This window comes from Pelodiscus sinensis, chromosome 1 (assembly GCF_052426305.1).
Source record: "Pelodiscus sinensis isolate ZL-2025 chromosome 1, ASM5242630v1, whole genome shotgun sequence".
NCBI classification, from domain to species: Eukaryota; Metazoa; Chordata; order Testudines; family Trionychidae; genus Pelodiscus; species Pelodiscus sinensis.
This window is the reverse complement of record NC_143052.1, coordinates 83941974-83957681: the sequence shown is the minus strand read 5'-3', so window position 1 is coordinate 83957681 and position 15708 is coordinate 83941974. Positions and strand designations below refer to the sequence as shown.

The following is a 15708-nucleotide window of genomic DNA, read 5'->3' as shown; positions in this document are numbered from 1 at the left end:
ACTGGAGGTGACGTAGACTCACCCAGAACTATGCTGAAATATCAGGAAAATATTTTGTAATGTACAGGTTGAAACTCTCTGGTCCGGTAACTCTCTCTGATCTGGCAACATCCATGGTCCTGCTAGCCCTACCCCCACCAACTATCATATAGTCATGTCACCAATAAGATTTCATGTGGTTACATAACTGTTCAATTACACTATATCCAGTACTTTTTTTGTGATGGTACTGCCCGGTACTCAGTACAGGTCCCTCCAGACGCAGTACCAGCACCTGCAGTCAGAGCTCAACAACTTTTCCCATAAAATACCGGCACCTTTTTTTTTTTTTTTTTTTTTTTTTTACAAAAAAAGCACTGAATATCTAACATACCTAGACAACACACCAGGTAGAGGATGTGGCAAGATTTGAAATCCTGTTCAGCAGGCACCAAAAGACATGTAATCATCAACACAGGTCCATTATTTTTATTATTATTAATATGTATTTCAATAGCGTCTAAAGACCCTAATCAGAGACTACAACCCCATTATGCTAGTATTATACACATATAATGAAAAAATGGCCCTGCCTCAAAACGTGTAAAAAAGCAAGAGACAAGAGATCAACACAAGAAACAGGTGGGAGAGAACAATGTGACATTAAGACAGTTATGCTCAGTGTAATGAGCAGTGGCCATAGTACACCAACTGCCATAGGAGTTATTTTTTATTAATTCATCTCACATTCGAAACAGCTTCTAATAAAGTATAATTAAATGTTAATCCAACATAGAAACACACAATGAAACACAAACAGTCATGAGAGTTTATTTTTCTTCTATCTAATATTACTTACTTTGAATTGAATAAGGAGGTCACCAACTTTCAGAAGTTTTTCGTTGTAATACCAATCTGGCAGTCGAGGCTTATATTTGATCCAAATATTAAACAAAGTGTTTGCTCTAAACAAACAGCAGGACACAAAAGTTACACAATAAAAGCTGGCTACAGACCTCCTATATCAAGAAAGTGAATTATAAAAATTCTCGTTATGTTAACCAAATGCACCTGAAACAATATGAACACTATTCATTTTTAAAAAGTGCTTATTAGTATTGATCTGAGCAAACAAATCAACCATCACATTTCAAATGTATAGTACAATGGATTTACATTAGGATGAATTATGTCCTACATAAATACTTATTAAAATGTTCTAGCATATGAATTTCTTTTGCATATTCCAATAGGATCATAAAAGGTGTAAAATGTGTCCCATTTTCTAGCTAGTATGAAAAATATTGAAAATCATTGGATGGTGACAGATATTCAGCTTTTAAAAGCAATTTGGCATTTTAAACAAACTCAGTGGATTACAATGTGGAAAAATCATTGGATTAAAATAAATACATTAAAAGGACAGAAAAGAAAAATGTCAGAAGTAATAAAGCATGTCAGGCAGCCATAAATTAAGGAATTGATGGATTCGGAGGTAAAAACAGATACTTTTCATATTATGGTGTTTATCATAGAAATAAAAGAAGACAAGACAGCCTCTTGCATGAGGTGGATCTAGTATGAAAAGTACAAGAAAATTACAATTACCGGTAGATGAGGACTTATGGGGAAGAGAAAAAGCAAACTAAAGAAGTATTCTAAGGGTTACATTGAAGTTAAACACCTACCGATTGCCCATGTCAGCTAACTGGGGCTCATAGGACTCAGGCTACAGAGTTGTTTAACTGTAGCACAGATATTCAGGAGCCCAAGCCTGAACATCTACCCTGCCCTGTAATCTGAGTCCCATGAGCTCAAGTTATCTGACACAGGGTATGTCTACACTATGTTTCTTTCGGAAGAAGAGGAAAGAGGAAAAAGCACAGGTGCCCTGGTAGCCACTCTGTCCAACATAATCACAGTTTAAATGCGAGATAGAATCCATTCAGAGTGTACGCTATCTTTTGAAAAAGCAGATCACTTTTTCAATGTGCTTTGGCTGTGTGGACACACTCTTTCGGAAGAAGTTTTTTTGGAAGATCTCTTCTGGAAAAGCTTCTTCCGAAAGAAGCCTGAAGTCTAGACGTAGTCTGGCAATATCAGGTATCACCAATGATCAGAAATGCCCGCTTCTGCTGGGCCAGGTTACTATTTCCTTATGATTCAGTCACAGACCAGGCCAAACAATCTATATTGTTATTGCCAAGGATGACTTAGTGTAATTAACTCCATCTCTGACTTATCCAACAGACCTCCAGTAAACCATAATTGATCCTTAGCTTTCCTGCTAAGTGGAGTGGACTGACTATTTCATGCCACTATGCTGACCCCTCTACTGGCTATAATTTGAATGAGGTTTTTAAAATTCTAAATGGGTCTGACTATGTTGTCCCAGACCACTTTTCTCTTTGTATGTCATTGAGAAAACCACATTCAAACAGGGACACGATAGCTGATGGGAACAAGGACAGAGGGTTCTCAGAAAAGGACTTCACTGAAGAATTAAGTTACAAACCTTCACAATACCGAACATCTGTTTTTGCAGGTAATATCCTAACAAATCATATGCAGGGGAAGTATCAGCAATGTGCTCCTGGAGAAATCATAACAGTCTACCGACTCATAAGTAAGGAAGAAAAGAGGAGACAGAAGAGATAGTTTGAAGACATCCTTTTGACAGGATTCTCATTCCTTGGCCTTGTGCTAACTAATATGAGACAAATGGAATTCTCCAAAGTCCAAAGATCTTGTAAATGCAGCAGTCCTCTGGCACCACCCGACAACCCTTCCTGAAGCCATCACCCTGATAAAAGACTTCTTGGCAGCTGAGAACACCATCGCACTAGGAGTCAGCACCCCAACCCCGATGTCAAGGGTGCACACCTCAGCGCCAACACCATCACCCAAACTGAGGACAGCCCCACGCACCAGATCGCCAGGACGGTGAGACCTCGTATCCAAGTAGAACCCGGGCAGGGGGAAGCCCGAAGGCCCCCCACCCAGTACTGTGACAATACTGGCACTACCTTCAACCCAACAGCCCCACGCAGCCTGCCCCCACTGATCTTGGCCTGTGTTTTTTGTGCGGCTGCATGAGGCACTTACAACAGGACTGCTCTGAGATGGACTGCAGTTATGGCCAGATCTGCACAGCAGAAACCCAGGCTTGACACTCTGGCCCTCCAAAACTCACCGCCCCTGTTCAGGTGGGATCACAGCAAGTGGTCGCCCTCCTTGACTCGGGATGCAGCCAGACCCTCATCCAAGAGGAGATAGCCCCAGCCTCTACCGTGCCAGAAGGGGAGCTGCACCTACAATGTGTTCATGGGGACGTGAAAGCCTATCCCTGTGCTAGAGTCCCTCTAACCATCGGAGGAGTGACAGAGGAGATGATGGTAAGAGTGGCCCCCACTTTGGCCTACCCCATTATCCTGGGATGAGATTGGCCAGGGTTCAATGCCCTCCTTCGTGAGGCCAGAATGCGGGGACCTTCTGTCCAGACTAGGCTAGAAGGTGACCGCCTCCAGGATGACCCACAGGAGCCCACAAGAGAGGAGAGCTCCCCAGAGATGGAGGCGGGTGAGGTGCTCGATCCCTCCCACACTGCTCCAGAGGACAATTTGACACCATTGATCCTGACGGACTTTCCCTGAGACCAGCAGGAGGAGCCAACCTTAAGGGCAGCATATAACCAGATAGCCTGTACTGACGGCGTGGTGACAGACTCGCAGAGGGCAGCACAGTGGCCCCAGTTTGAATTGAGGGCGGATCGCCTCTACTGAGTGATACGAACTCCGCAGACACAGGAGGTCGGGACGCAGCTACTTGTCCCTCAGTGCCATTGACGGGCAGTGCTATGACTCACCCATGATATCCTCACAGCCGGGCACCTGGGAAAAGAGAAGACCCTGCCCAGAGTGCTGTCCCACTTCTTTTGTCCCAGGGTACACCAGGAGGTGAAAGACTACTGCCAGGCATGCCCAGACTGCCAACTGGCTGCCAACCCAGGGGTGCCAAGAGCCCCATTAGTTCCCTTACCTCTTGTTGGGACTCCTTTCGAATGAATTTCCCTTGACCTGGTGGGCCCTCCCCCAACGAGCAAAGCGGGGTTCCACTATATTTTGGTCCTGGTAGACTATGCCACGCACTGCCCCGAAGCCATCCCACTGTGCAATACCCATGCCCGGACCTTCGCATTGGAGCTCGAGAAGATCTTTGCTCAGATGAGGCTTCCTTGAGAACTCCTCACTGACCAGGGGACTAACTTTACTTCTCAATTACTCCAGCAGGTAGGCATCCACAAATTGCAGACGTCAGTTTACCACCCTCAAATCGACAGGCTGGTTGAACGTTTTAACTACACCCTAAAGAGAACGCTGAAGAGATTTCCCCCTTTGGAAATGCAACAATGGGACCAAGTTACTACCCCCTCTGCTACTCACCATCCAGGAAGTGCTCCAAGCATCCACCTGCTTTTCCCCATTTGAACTCTTGTACGGGCAACGTCCCTGGGACACTCTGGACCAAATGAGAGAGACCTGAGAATAGTCCCCTCAACTTTGCAAGGACTCCTCCAGTACGTGTTCCAGAGCCAGGAGCGGCTAACCCAGGTGGGAGCTCTTGCTCAGGAAAACCTCCAAGGGCTCAAGGAACCCAGGAGCAGAGCTATAACCACCAAGCCCAAGAAAAGACTTTCGAACCTGGGGACCGGGTACTTTTACTTCTCCCCTTTGAAAAGTTGAAGCTTCTCGCCCACTGGCAAGGGCCCTATGAGGTCATCCACTGGATGGGACCAGTCACATATAAGGTCTATCAACCCTATCAGAGAAAAAGAAAGCAGGTGTATCATGTGAACCTGCTGAAACTGTGGTGAGAGTGAGAGAGATTGATGATCACTCTGTATCCCTCTGAGCCTGTCCTGGGCCCCCAGATACCTGAGCTGACGGACAAGGGAGAACCACAACTTGGGGATACACTCTCCGAAGACCAGCTGAAGCAAGCACAGTGCCTCATGGAGGCCTTCCAAAAGATTTTCACTATGCACCCCGGCAGAACAATCGTAATGTTGCACAGTATCAGACTCCCCACCCCACGCCAAGTAGTTCATGAGAATAATTGCCCTCTTCCCCGACTAATGCGGGAAGTAGTAGAAAGGGAGGTCTAAACCATGCTGAAGTTGGGGGTGGTGGAATGATCCAAGAACGAGCAGTGGAGCCCAGTGGTATTAGTCCCAAAGCCTGATGGAAGCATACGGTTCTGCGTTGATTTTAGAAAGGTAAATGCAATCTCTAAATTTGATGAGTACCTGATGCCAAGGACCAATGAACTTTTAGATCATCTAGGAACCAAAACTGTTATAACAACTCTCGACCTCACAAAGGGGTACTGGCAGATCCCCTTGGAGCCAGACTCAGGAGAGAAGACTGCCTTTACGACCCCATGAGGATTGTTTCATTTTGTTCAGATGCCCTTCGGCCTCCATGGGGCATCTGCAACCTTTCAGCAGATGCTGGACCTCCTGCTTACCCCTCGTATGGAGTAGGCTGTGACCTATCTGGATGATGTAGTCATCTACCACCAGGGATGGGAAGAACACCTCTTACAGGTCACTGCCGTGTTACTGACCCTCCAGGATGCTGGCCTAACTGCCAACCCCAAGAAGTGTAAGATCAGATGGCAGGAAACCACTTACCTGGGTTATTGCCTGGGGCAGGGCCTAGTCCGCCCACTAGTGGGGAAAGTGGAGGCAATCCGAACCTACTTCATTCCCACCATCAAGCAGAAAGTGCGGCCATTCCTGGGACTAGCGGGGTATTACCGTCGTTTTGTCCCCCAATTTGCCACCCTCGCAGCACCACTCACCACTCTCCTCACCAAGGATAGCCCACAGAGGGTGAGGTGGAGTGCCAAGTGTGAGGCCACATTCCAGAGCCTCAAGGATGCCTTATGCAGTGAGCCTGTCCTGTTGGGCCCAGATTTTAACCGACCATTTATGGTCCAGACAGATGCTTCAGAGAACAGGCTGGGGGCCAAGGGAGGTCAAGGGAGAAGAGCACCCAGTCCTGTATATAAGCCAGAAATTGTTTCCCCGGGAGTGTAAGTTCTCAGTAATCGAGGAGGCCCCAGCCATCAAGTGGGCCAGCAAGGCATTCCGGTATTACCTACTTGGGGACTCTTTTATCCTCTTTATGGACCATGCCCCTTTAAAATGGCTCCACACCATGTGGAATACCAAGAGCCACCTGACAAGGTGGTTTCTAACCCTCCAACTCTACGTATTTATCATACAACACCGAGCAGTGAGGGAAAATTCAAATGCAGATGCACTCTTCCGCCTAGGGGAAAACCCAGCGCCCAGTCCCAGAATCCAGGAACTGGACTTAAGGGGGGCCATGTAGTGGGGCAGAGTGCCATCTACTGACCTAGAGGCAGAGGAGCTCCTCTGGGAGCCATTTTGGGCAGAGCCTAACCCCTCCCCGTCACCTGACCGGAAGCCAGGAGGTGGGGCTAGGACTATAAAAGCTCAGCTTAAGGGCTCAGTCTGCCTCCAGCGGAACCAGAGGTCTCCTCAGCACTCCCTGCCTGGAAGGCCGAGGTTTGGCCTGGACCACCGGGTGTGCTCAACCTGGACACCAGACCTGAACCCTCATGCTGGCCTGCACCTGAGGACCGACCTGGATCTGTAGCTGTGCCTGACCCAGAGGACCGGGCTGAATGCCTGTGCCAGCCTGCACTAGATGATTGGCTGGGACCACTGGACCTACAATCAACTGAGGACTGGCCAGGACCACCTGGACTTCAGACCTGATCACCCTCATCTCCCCGAGTGACCTGCTGGAAGCCCAGGTATGCGCCAAGGAGGAGAAGTGAAGTGGCCCAAGTCAAGTGGCCTCAGGTCAGCACGTTTTGGGTTGGAGCCCCCATTGACCCAGCAGCAGATTGCACTGCTACTATTAGGGCATTGAGCAGGGACACAGAGGAGTGGGCAGGCCTGCATCCCCCCTGCCACCTACCTACCGAGTGGCAATCTCGCCCTCTCTGCCACCACAGGTGAGGTGCCTGTACCTCTCCTGAGCCAGGAGACAAATTATTCTACTACTGACTGGCTGCGTCTAGACTAGCAATTTTTTCCGCAAAAGCAAGTGCTTTTGCGGAAAAACTTACCAGCTGTCTACACTGGACACTTTGAATTTGCGCAAGAGCACTGACGATCTAATGTACGATTGTCAGTGTTCTTCCGCAAATACAATGACTCTCCCGTATGGGAAAAAGCCCTCTTGCACAAATGCTTTTGCGCAAGACGGCCAGTGTAGACAGCTGAGAACCATTTTGCATAAAAAAGCCCCGATAGCAAAAATGGCGATCGGGGCTTTCTTGTGCAAAACCACGTCTAGATTGGCACGGACGCTTTTCCGCAAAAAGTGCTTTTCCGCAAAAGCGTCCTTGCCAATCTAGACGCTCTTTTCCACAAATGCTTTAACGGAAAAACTTTTCCGTTAAAAGCATTTGCGGAAAATCATGCCAGACTACACACAGCCACTGTGTTTGTTTGCTGCCCCACCCTGACCTATGGTCAGGGCCTCTGCCTGTTTGTTTGCTGCCCCGCTCTCAATTAGGGCCAGGGCCCCTGAACTAACTGTGTACCATTTGCAACTGTTTACAACTGTGTTTGTTTGCCGTCCTGCCCTGATCCAGGGCCAGGACTTCCCCAACTGTTGACTTGTTTGCTTGCTGCCCCACCCTGACCTAGGACCAGGGTTCACGAACTGTATTGTTTGCTGCCCCACCTTGACCTAGGGCTAAGGCCTTGGAACTAACTGTACTGTTTGTTACTCTGCCCTGAACCAAGGCCTGGGACTATAACTCTTACCTGTATGTGTCTACTGCCCTACCCTGACCTAGGACCAGGACGCTCTAACGGGGTGTATTTGCTGGCTTGCCTGAAACAAGGCATGGCCTACTGAACTCTGAACTAACTCTGTTTGTTAAAGCCTGCCCTGAACCAGGGCTAGGGCTTTTGGACTGACTATATTGCTCATTGCCCGTCCTGAACTAAGGCTGGGGATTCTGAACTAACAGTGGTTGTCTGCCTCTTACCCACCACCCTGAAGCAAGGCTGAGCTCTGAACTATTTGCCTCTCATCCCACCCTGAACCAAGGCTGAGGCTACATGACTACCAACCAGCCTCTCTATGTTGTCGTTGCCCGAGAACCGGGCTTGGACTCTTGAACTGGGGGTTTGTTTTAGTCCCTGCAATAGTGGGATGGAGTCCCTGCAATAGTGGGACCCGGAAGTGGAGGAGCCCTTCCAGGAGGCGTAACTGGCTAAACTGGTTTTCAAGCTTCCTGGTGCATATTTGATATGCTTACATTCATATGCAAAGAAGTGTGCATAATGTGATACAGTAGGGCCAGAGAGCAGTAGGAGAGTTCTGGAGGAGATATATTTAAGCCCTAGGCTAATTAAGACATGGTTCCCTTAACTATCTTGAGCAATTTAGTATTATTGGCAAATTGTGCCATCCCACTGTTTACCCCTTTCTCCAGATCATTTATTAATATGTTGGACCCAGTATGGACCCCTGCCATTACCTCTCTCCATTCTGAAAACTGACCATTTATTCCTATCTTTTGTTTCCTATCTTTTAACCAGTTACCAATCCTTCTCTCTTACTTTGCATAAGAGCCTTTGGTGAAGGACCTTCTCAAAGGGTTTCTGGAAATCTAAGTACACTATATCCACTGGAGAGAGAGCTGGAGTTGGAGCAGTGTTCCCTCTAAGTTGCATGGCAGCACAGCTTCACATATAATTAATCAGCCAGGCCCAGTCAGATGCTAAGGGTACCAAGCATGGAGCTGACTGACTGGGTGGGGCTGATTAATCACCTGTGAAGCTGTGCTGCCTCTAAGCTTAGAGGGAACAATGGTTTGGAGGTGTGTTGCTGAGATTTAAAAGACTAAAGAATTGGAAGAAGGGCAGGAAGACTCACTTCTCAAGCATCAAGGCCTGAGGGTAATTCTACCTAAGGGAAAAGGGATAAAAAACCTGCAGGGGTTCAGAGGGACTGGAGCTCAGCCCCAGACCCCTTCTCTGTTTCCCTTCTCTACCACCTTCCTGGGTCACTAACAGGATTCTTGGGGCCTCAAGAACAGGGACAAAGGGTGATGATGTAACCTCTGCCAAGAAAAGCCTGGGACTCACCATATCAATATTGGCCATTTTGTCACAATAAACAGACATAGGCATAGATCCAAAGTTCATTCACACAAGAGCCTTCTAACCTGACCCTATAGGACCTGACTAGAAGTGTTGGGCTCAGGTGTGAGAACAACTGGACCTGCTCAGGCTTGGGTTAGGTCATCTCTGATTACCTCCTCCTCTCAGTAGGGTTAGCATATAAGTTCTCTCTAAACTGTGTGTCTGTGTGGCCACACAGCAGCCTATTTATTATGTACCACACAGGCAGTCAGGGCTGTAGAAGGAGAGATGCCTCTCCCCCAGCTCCAGAGCTGATGAGGTGAGGGATAGGCACCTATCCTGTGGCTGCAGCCCAGAGCTGCCGCAGAGGGGAGAAGTGCCTCTTACCCCTAGCCCAGGTGTGGGAGGAGTCCCCTCTGTCCACCATAGCCCTTGGGCAACCTACACCCCCCACATCTGGCACCCCTGACCCCACCCCCAGAGCCTACCCCCACCTGAAGCCATCAAGCTCTGCACACCTCAATCCTCTGCCCCAGACCTGAGTCCCCTCCCACACTGTGAATGCCTCAGCCCCACTCCCGCCATATGAATGTTATGTGCTCCAATATGGAAGTGATATGTGGCATTCGCACATAAATAGGAAAAGTTAAATGGAACACTGGGTCAGTGTGGCAGCAGCAGTATATCCTTACCTTTCAGCCACCAGCACTGTGTGTAGCTGCTAAGTGAGTGTACCAACAAATTGCAGTACCTTGCAATCTGCAGCACATGCAGCTCAGTGAGGCAATGATCACAGTCAATGACATAGAAATATCTACCGTCACACTGACCCCATAAGCAGGAAGTGGCCAGAGACAACTTGCTGAAATGGGGCACAGGGAGCAGAAAGTTCTCACCAGGCCAAGCCTCAAAAAGAAGGGGCAGTTCATGCAGTTTACAAAAGAACATAAAAATGGCCATACTGGGTCAGACCAAAGGTCCATCTAGTCCAGTATCCTGTCTTCTGTCAGTGGCCAATATCAGATGCCCCAGAGGGAGTGAACAGAAGGAACAGTTTCAGGAGGAAGTATCGAGCTGGGGTCAGGTCAGTTCTGAAAACAATTTAACATTCTTGCATTGGGTTCGGATCAGCTGTGCTCAGTTCAAATTTGAGTCAACTTTTAACATTAGGCCTGAGCAGACTTCTAATTCATACCTACACACTGCTGATTTGTCACTAGCTTGGGCTAGGGATGTAGCGACTAGTCGACTTGTGATGTGACTAGTCGCTCCCTGCCCCCCGCTGCTTCTATCAGAAAAAGGCTGCAAAGGGGAGGAGCAGGAGCCAGTGCTGTGGGGAGCTGGCTTAAAAGCCAGTTCCTCCCAGGACCATCTGCACGGGGCAGGGAGGTAGACGCACAGTAGAAAACGGTGCAAGCAGGGACTGCGCTCATGCCAGTTCTGCTACGATTTTGCTTTTGAAATGTACAAGTGCACTGGTGGAAAGAAATCTTGTACATTTCTAAAGCAGAAGCCTTGCAAAACCCCTGCAGACCAGCGGGGGACTCCCTGAAGGGCTTTCCTGCCAGGCTCTTGCTAAAGTTCAAAAGCAGAAGCCCTGCAGGGAGCGCAGGGCCAGCAGGGGATTGGCCCTGTATCCCCTGTGGTACCTAAGCCTTTGAAATGTACAAGAGCCCTGATGAGCTCTTACATATTTCAAAGGCTGAGGTGCTAAAGAGAGCACAGGGCTTCGGCTTTTGACATGTACAAAGGCTTAGGCACTGCAGGGAGCACGGGGACAGTCCCCAGCTGGCCCCACACTCCCTGCAGGACTTCCGCATTTGAACTTTAGCAAAAGCCTGACAGAGCTCTTGCTACAGTTCAAAGGCAAAGGCGCCCTTACAGACTAATCGAATAGTCGATGGAAATCCCATCAATTATTCGATTAGTTAATGAATCTAAATTTAGCATTCCTAGCTTGGGCAGAGTGATTTGATTTTCATAATGAAAAGCAAGGGCAGTTCCACACTGCTGCTACTCTGAGACAATACCTAATGTTTTTTCTTAAGCCCTTTCCCCATCTTCTGAAGTCATGTAACTACTTGCAACTCTACAAACGTTCCTAGTCTAGGGATGTGAATGGATAACCAGATAATCTTATCAGGTGATGCTTACCAGGTACCAGTTAAGCGGCACCTGGGAGCTGCCCTCTGCCCACATTCCAGTACTCCAGCATGCAGGGAGGCCGGGAGCAGAAGTGGGGGTGGGGATGGGATCCTGCTTAATTGGTTAGCTGATTAACTGGGATTTTACATCCCTATCCTAGACTGGAAAGCGTAAACCCTAATGTCTGAAAAACCAGAAGGCAAATATAAAGAATCCAACATGTACACAATGTTTTAAAAAAAATCTAATAATCTGTAAGCAATTTTCATTTTTGTTTTTAAACATCTGAAGCTAGCAACAATGTTAAAGCACATATAGGTGGTAGGTGGGAATCTAGCACAACAGCAGGGAACAAGGAGCAATGGTCTCAAGTTGCAGTGGGAGAGGTCTAGGTTGGGTATTAGGAAAAACTATTTCACCAGGAGGCTTGTGAAGCACTGGAATGCATTGGAATACCTAGGGAAGTGGTAGACTCTCCATCTCTAGAGGTTTTTAAGTCCTGGCTTGACAAAGCCCTGGCTGGGATGATTTAGTTGGAGTTGGGCAGGGGGCTGGACTCGATGACCTCCTGAGGTCTCTTCCAACCCTATGATTCTATGATTCTATGTTGGAGGTGAGAGGAAATTCAGAGTACATGGTTGCGGAACAGGAAGACTAGAAGGGGATGGTGGCACTACTAGTGGGCATGGTGAATGAGAGCAACAAAAAGCAGATAAAATAATCTAGAGACCAGCAGTAACTGGATGAGAATTGACAGCATAAACAGAAGGACCCACCAGCAAGGGGCAGTGGCTGGAGGGGACAGCAGGGGAAAGGGAGGGGGCAGCAGGAAGGGGCAGTGGATTCAAGAGCATTGTGAGAGTTGAGGAAAGGGTCTGGATGAGGTTTGCAGTGGGAAGGAGAAGGAGCACTGATTGGAAAGGGGACTGCAGGAAAGAAAATGTGGGTGATCAGGAACCAGACAGAAGTTGAAGCAGGTCAGGATCTACATGGCAGTTGCAGGGGAAAGGGAGGTAGCAGGACAAGGTCTAGTTGGTGGTTACAGGGGATAGTAAAGAGGCAGGGTCTAGATGAGGGATGCAGAAGAAGGCAACAGCATCAGGATGGGTGCCGTTGCAGGCAGTGGGGGGAGGCACTGGGTCTGAACAGAGTTCTGCAAGGGAAAGCTGGGAGAGCAAGAGCTGGATGGCTGTTGGGGTACAAAGTATAAATGGGAGGCTCCAGATGGGGACTGTGAAGAGGAAGTTTCAGGGTCCCCAGGGCTGCATGGGGGAGAGGCAGCACATGGGCGGTGGGTGAACCCCTGGCAGAGGCATAGCAAGGGGGGTAGGAGAGGACAGTTGCCCCCAGGGGCCACTGTGGGGGGCACCGGGATAGGGTGGGAGCAGAGCGCACAGCCCCACATATTGTGGCCAGCTGCGAACCCGGTGTAATGTAGTACTGTATGGAACTGCTCCCTGTAGGATTGTGCTACTTCTGGTATCAGTTTTCTATAGGAGCTTTTCATTACAATTGTACAAATAAGAAAATGCTACCAGTAGCACAGTCCTATAAGGTAGCAGCTTTCTACATTACACTGGCGCTGTCGGGCCATTTGCTCCCTGTGCAATCAAGCCTCCGAGACAGGGCCAGATGGCGGGAGCAGCCACTTTAAAGGTAGGCTACCCATACCTCCAGTGCCTGGCTCTGTGGGAGGGGGAGGGGGATTGGTTTAGAGTGGAGGGAGGGCAGGGAAGGAAGAGGGGCATTAGGTTGGAGCAGGGGGGCTGGTGATGCCTGGCTCTGGGGTACATATAATTTTTTTAAAAGGAGTACTTCATAAAAAAAAGTTGAGAAACTGCTCTAAACCAGTTTTTCTCAATCAGTGTTACAAGTACCCTTAGGGGTACTTGAGAGAGGTCTGGGGGGGATGTCAACACAACTGGAATTTGGAGAAAACTGAATTTTTGTTTTAAATTTTACAGCACTATTATTTTTTACTTTTTACACCCAAAAATTTCATCACCTGCCCAGCTACATTTAAGTTGTTTAAACAAATGTGTTGCAATGATAGAAACAAATTGTGTGTCTGAAAATTGTAGGTACTGGAGGTACTTATAATTTTTTTAAAAGAGGGTACTTCATAAAAAAAGGCTTGAGAAACACTGCTCTAAATCATTGCTTTTGGCCTCCCTGTTTCCTTTCTCCTTTGGCAAGTTGGGCAGGTAGCAGTTTTGGTAAAAATATATCAGACATGTGAACGCAGTGCCCACTCTACCTCAGCTCATGCTTGATAATCCGGGCTTCAATTCTAAAGGAGTTGGCATTACTGAGGTGATCGATTCCCTCCATGTTTTGTTGTGGATTTTCCAAAGAAAATGCTGGTATTTTCTATAGGTCACCCACATCTCCCAGTCAGAGCAGAGACTTGGGATTAACATGGCTTTTTCAACTAAAAGTCTTATACGTGTTCGGCTGTTGTGATTGTGAACACCTGGCAAGGCAGTCTGCCAAAGGCAAAGCTGGCCTTGAATCTTGACATCTATGGCGTCAGTTGAATGGCTTGTGTGAAATTTGGAAGAGCAGCTCAGAGAGACTTCTCTCCCTTACTTAAGGATAGAATTTCACGGCAGCCTGAAGGAAAAAGTTCTTGTAGCAGAGAGAAAGCCACGCTTGCGGGGTAACCTCAGCCTTAGGCTACTTATTGCTTCAAGTGCCTCCAAGAAGTGAGGGCGATTCTCGTGTTGTGTTAGTTTTATTTAAAAGTTTTTCTGAGTGTTATTTTAACAGGTAAATTAATCTCTTACATTCACTGACGTAGCAAAGGAGGTATAGTTGCCCCTGGGCACCATAGTAGGGGGCACTAATTTAGTCTCCCTCCACTCCCCCTTCTGTTCTGAAATGTGATTTGTCCTTTTCATATGTGTTCATTTTTGTAAATTGTATCCTTTGGTATATATGGTTGTGACTATTTTCTTCCACTATTTGATCTGAGGAAGTGGATCTGGCCCACGAAAGCTCATCATCTAATAAACCATTGCGTTAGTCTTTAAAGTGCTACATAGTCCTGCATTTTGCTTCCACTTCCCCTGTCATCCCTCGGCTCGCCTGCTCCTCCTCCGCCTACCACCGCCAGCTGGAGCCTCCTCCCCACCTCTCCGCCCCCAACCCGACCCTCCTCCATCTTTGACAGTGGGATAGTGTATGCAGGGGCCCACCCCAAACTGGAAGGGGTGGGGAAAGACGAGGCACAAGCTTCCCTCCCCCCCCCCCCCTTCTCCCAGGGTTGGGCTCAGCCATGCGCCAGGTTCGGGGCCCTGCCACATGGTGGCAGCAGGGGGGAGCGGACAGCAAATTTTGCTTTTGCCCCCAGACACTTAACACCCTTGCTATGCCTCTGACCCCTGCCTTCAGGAGGCAGCTCTCGGCACTGTCATTTCTGTCCCTTCTGCACCCACAGAACGCAACCTGGCCCCTGCTTGCTTCCCGGCCACGGGGACCAGGGTTGCTGGGCAGCATGACACCAAACAGTCAGGGGAGCGGCGAGGTTGCAGCCTTCCCAGGCCACTCCGCTTGGCCAGCCCTGCCACCCATGAAGCCCCCTTCCCTGCCCCAGGGCAGCGCTTCTGCCTCCAGCCTGCCTGCACCAGCCCTCCGGGAGCAGGCAGGAGGGGGCCTCGACCTGGGCAGAGGAGGCAGCTTGGGATGGCGATGCCGTTCTGTGCCTGTGATGGATACGGGGCAGCCGGATCCCGATGAGGGTACAAGGGGCTGCAGGGCCCGGAGGGGGGCTACTGGGTGAGGGAGCTGCAGGGCCCGGAGCGGGGCAGGGCCGCCCCCCGAGAGCCGTGAGCCCCGGACCGACCCGCCCGCGCCCTGCCGGTACCCGCGTCTGTGCAGCTCCTGCCGCCGCGGCTCGGCCGCCCCCGCGCTCCGGCGCATGAAGCCCAGGAAGTCCCGCAGCTCGGACTCGAGGCTGTCGATCACCGGGTTCCCCGGCTCCAGGGCCCCGAAGAAAGTAGCCGGCGGCGGCTGCAGCCCCGAGCGGGGCGGCGGCGGCGGGGACCCGGCCTCCGCCATTGTCCGGCGGCCTGCCCTGTACACAAGGGCGGTTGCTTAGCAACCGCGCCGCGGGCAACGGCGGAGGTGGTGCTTGATGGCTGCTGCCCTGTCCCGGCCCCGGGGGGGGGGGGGGGGGGCTGCCACAGGGGCTAGGCCCGCAGCTGTGGCGAGGCGCGCGCAGCTGGGTCTTGCGTAGACCCGCCGGCCTGGCAGAGCGTAAGGCCGAGGGGGTGACTACGCCACCGGCCACAGAGACTTAGGCCAATAGCCAGGCGGCCCCTCCCCAGCCAGCCTTGCACTAAGCCCAGCGTCTGAGGTTGGTTCGCAGGTCCTCCGGCAAGGCA

The 15708-nt window shown here is 49.7% G+C and overlaps 1 protein-coding gene across 5 annotated transcripts in view; it reads right to left on the bottom strand.

The window, feature by feature from the left end:
• CFAP54 (cilia and flagella associated protein 54) overlaps nt 1-15482 on the bottom strand; it is a 243621-nt gene extending 228139 nt beyond the window's left edge. For 3 of the 5 annotated variants that reach the window (XM_075933754.2, XM_075933762.2, XM_075933756.2), the window contains exons 1-2: nt 15189-15479; nt 839-944 (exon numbers count right to left, since the gene is read on the bottom strand). In XM_075933754.2, coding sequence (XP_075789869.2) covers nt 839-944; nt 15189-15382 — 300 coding nt within the window. In that variant the 5' untranslated portion in view covers nt 15383-15479. Of the gene's footprint in view, nt 1-838; nt 945-15188 lie in introns of all 5 variants that reach the window. The other 2 variants (XR_012905249.2, XM_075933789.2) reach the window with 2 other exon arrangements.
• Between the last annotated feature and the right edge of the window lie 226 nt (nt 15483-15708).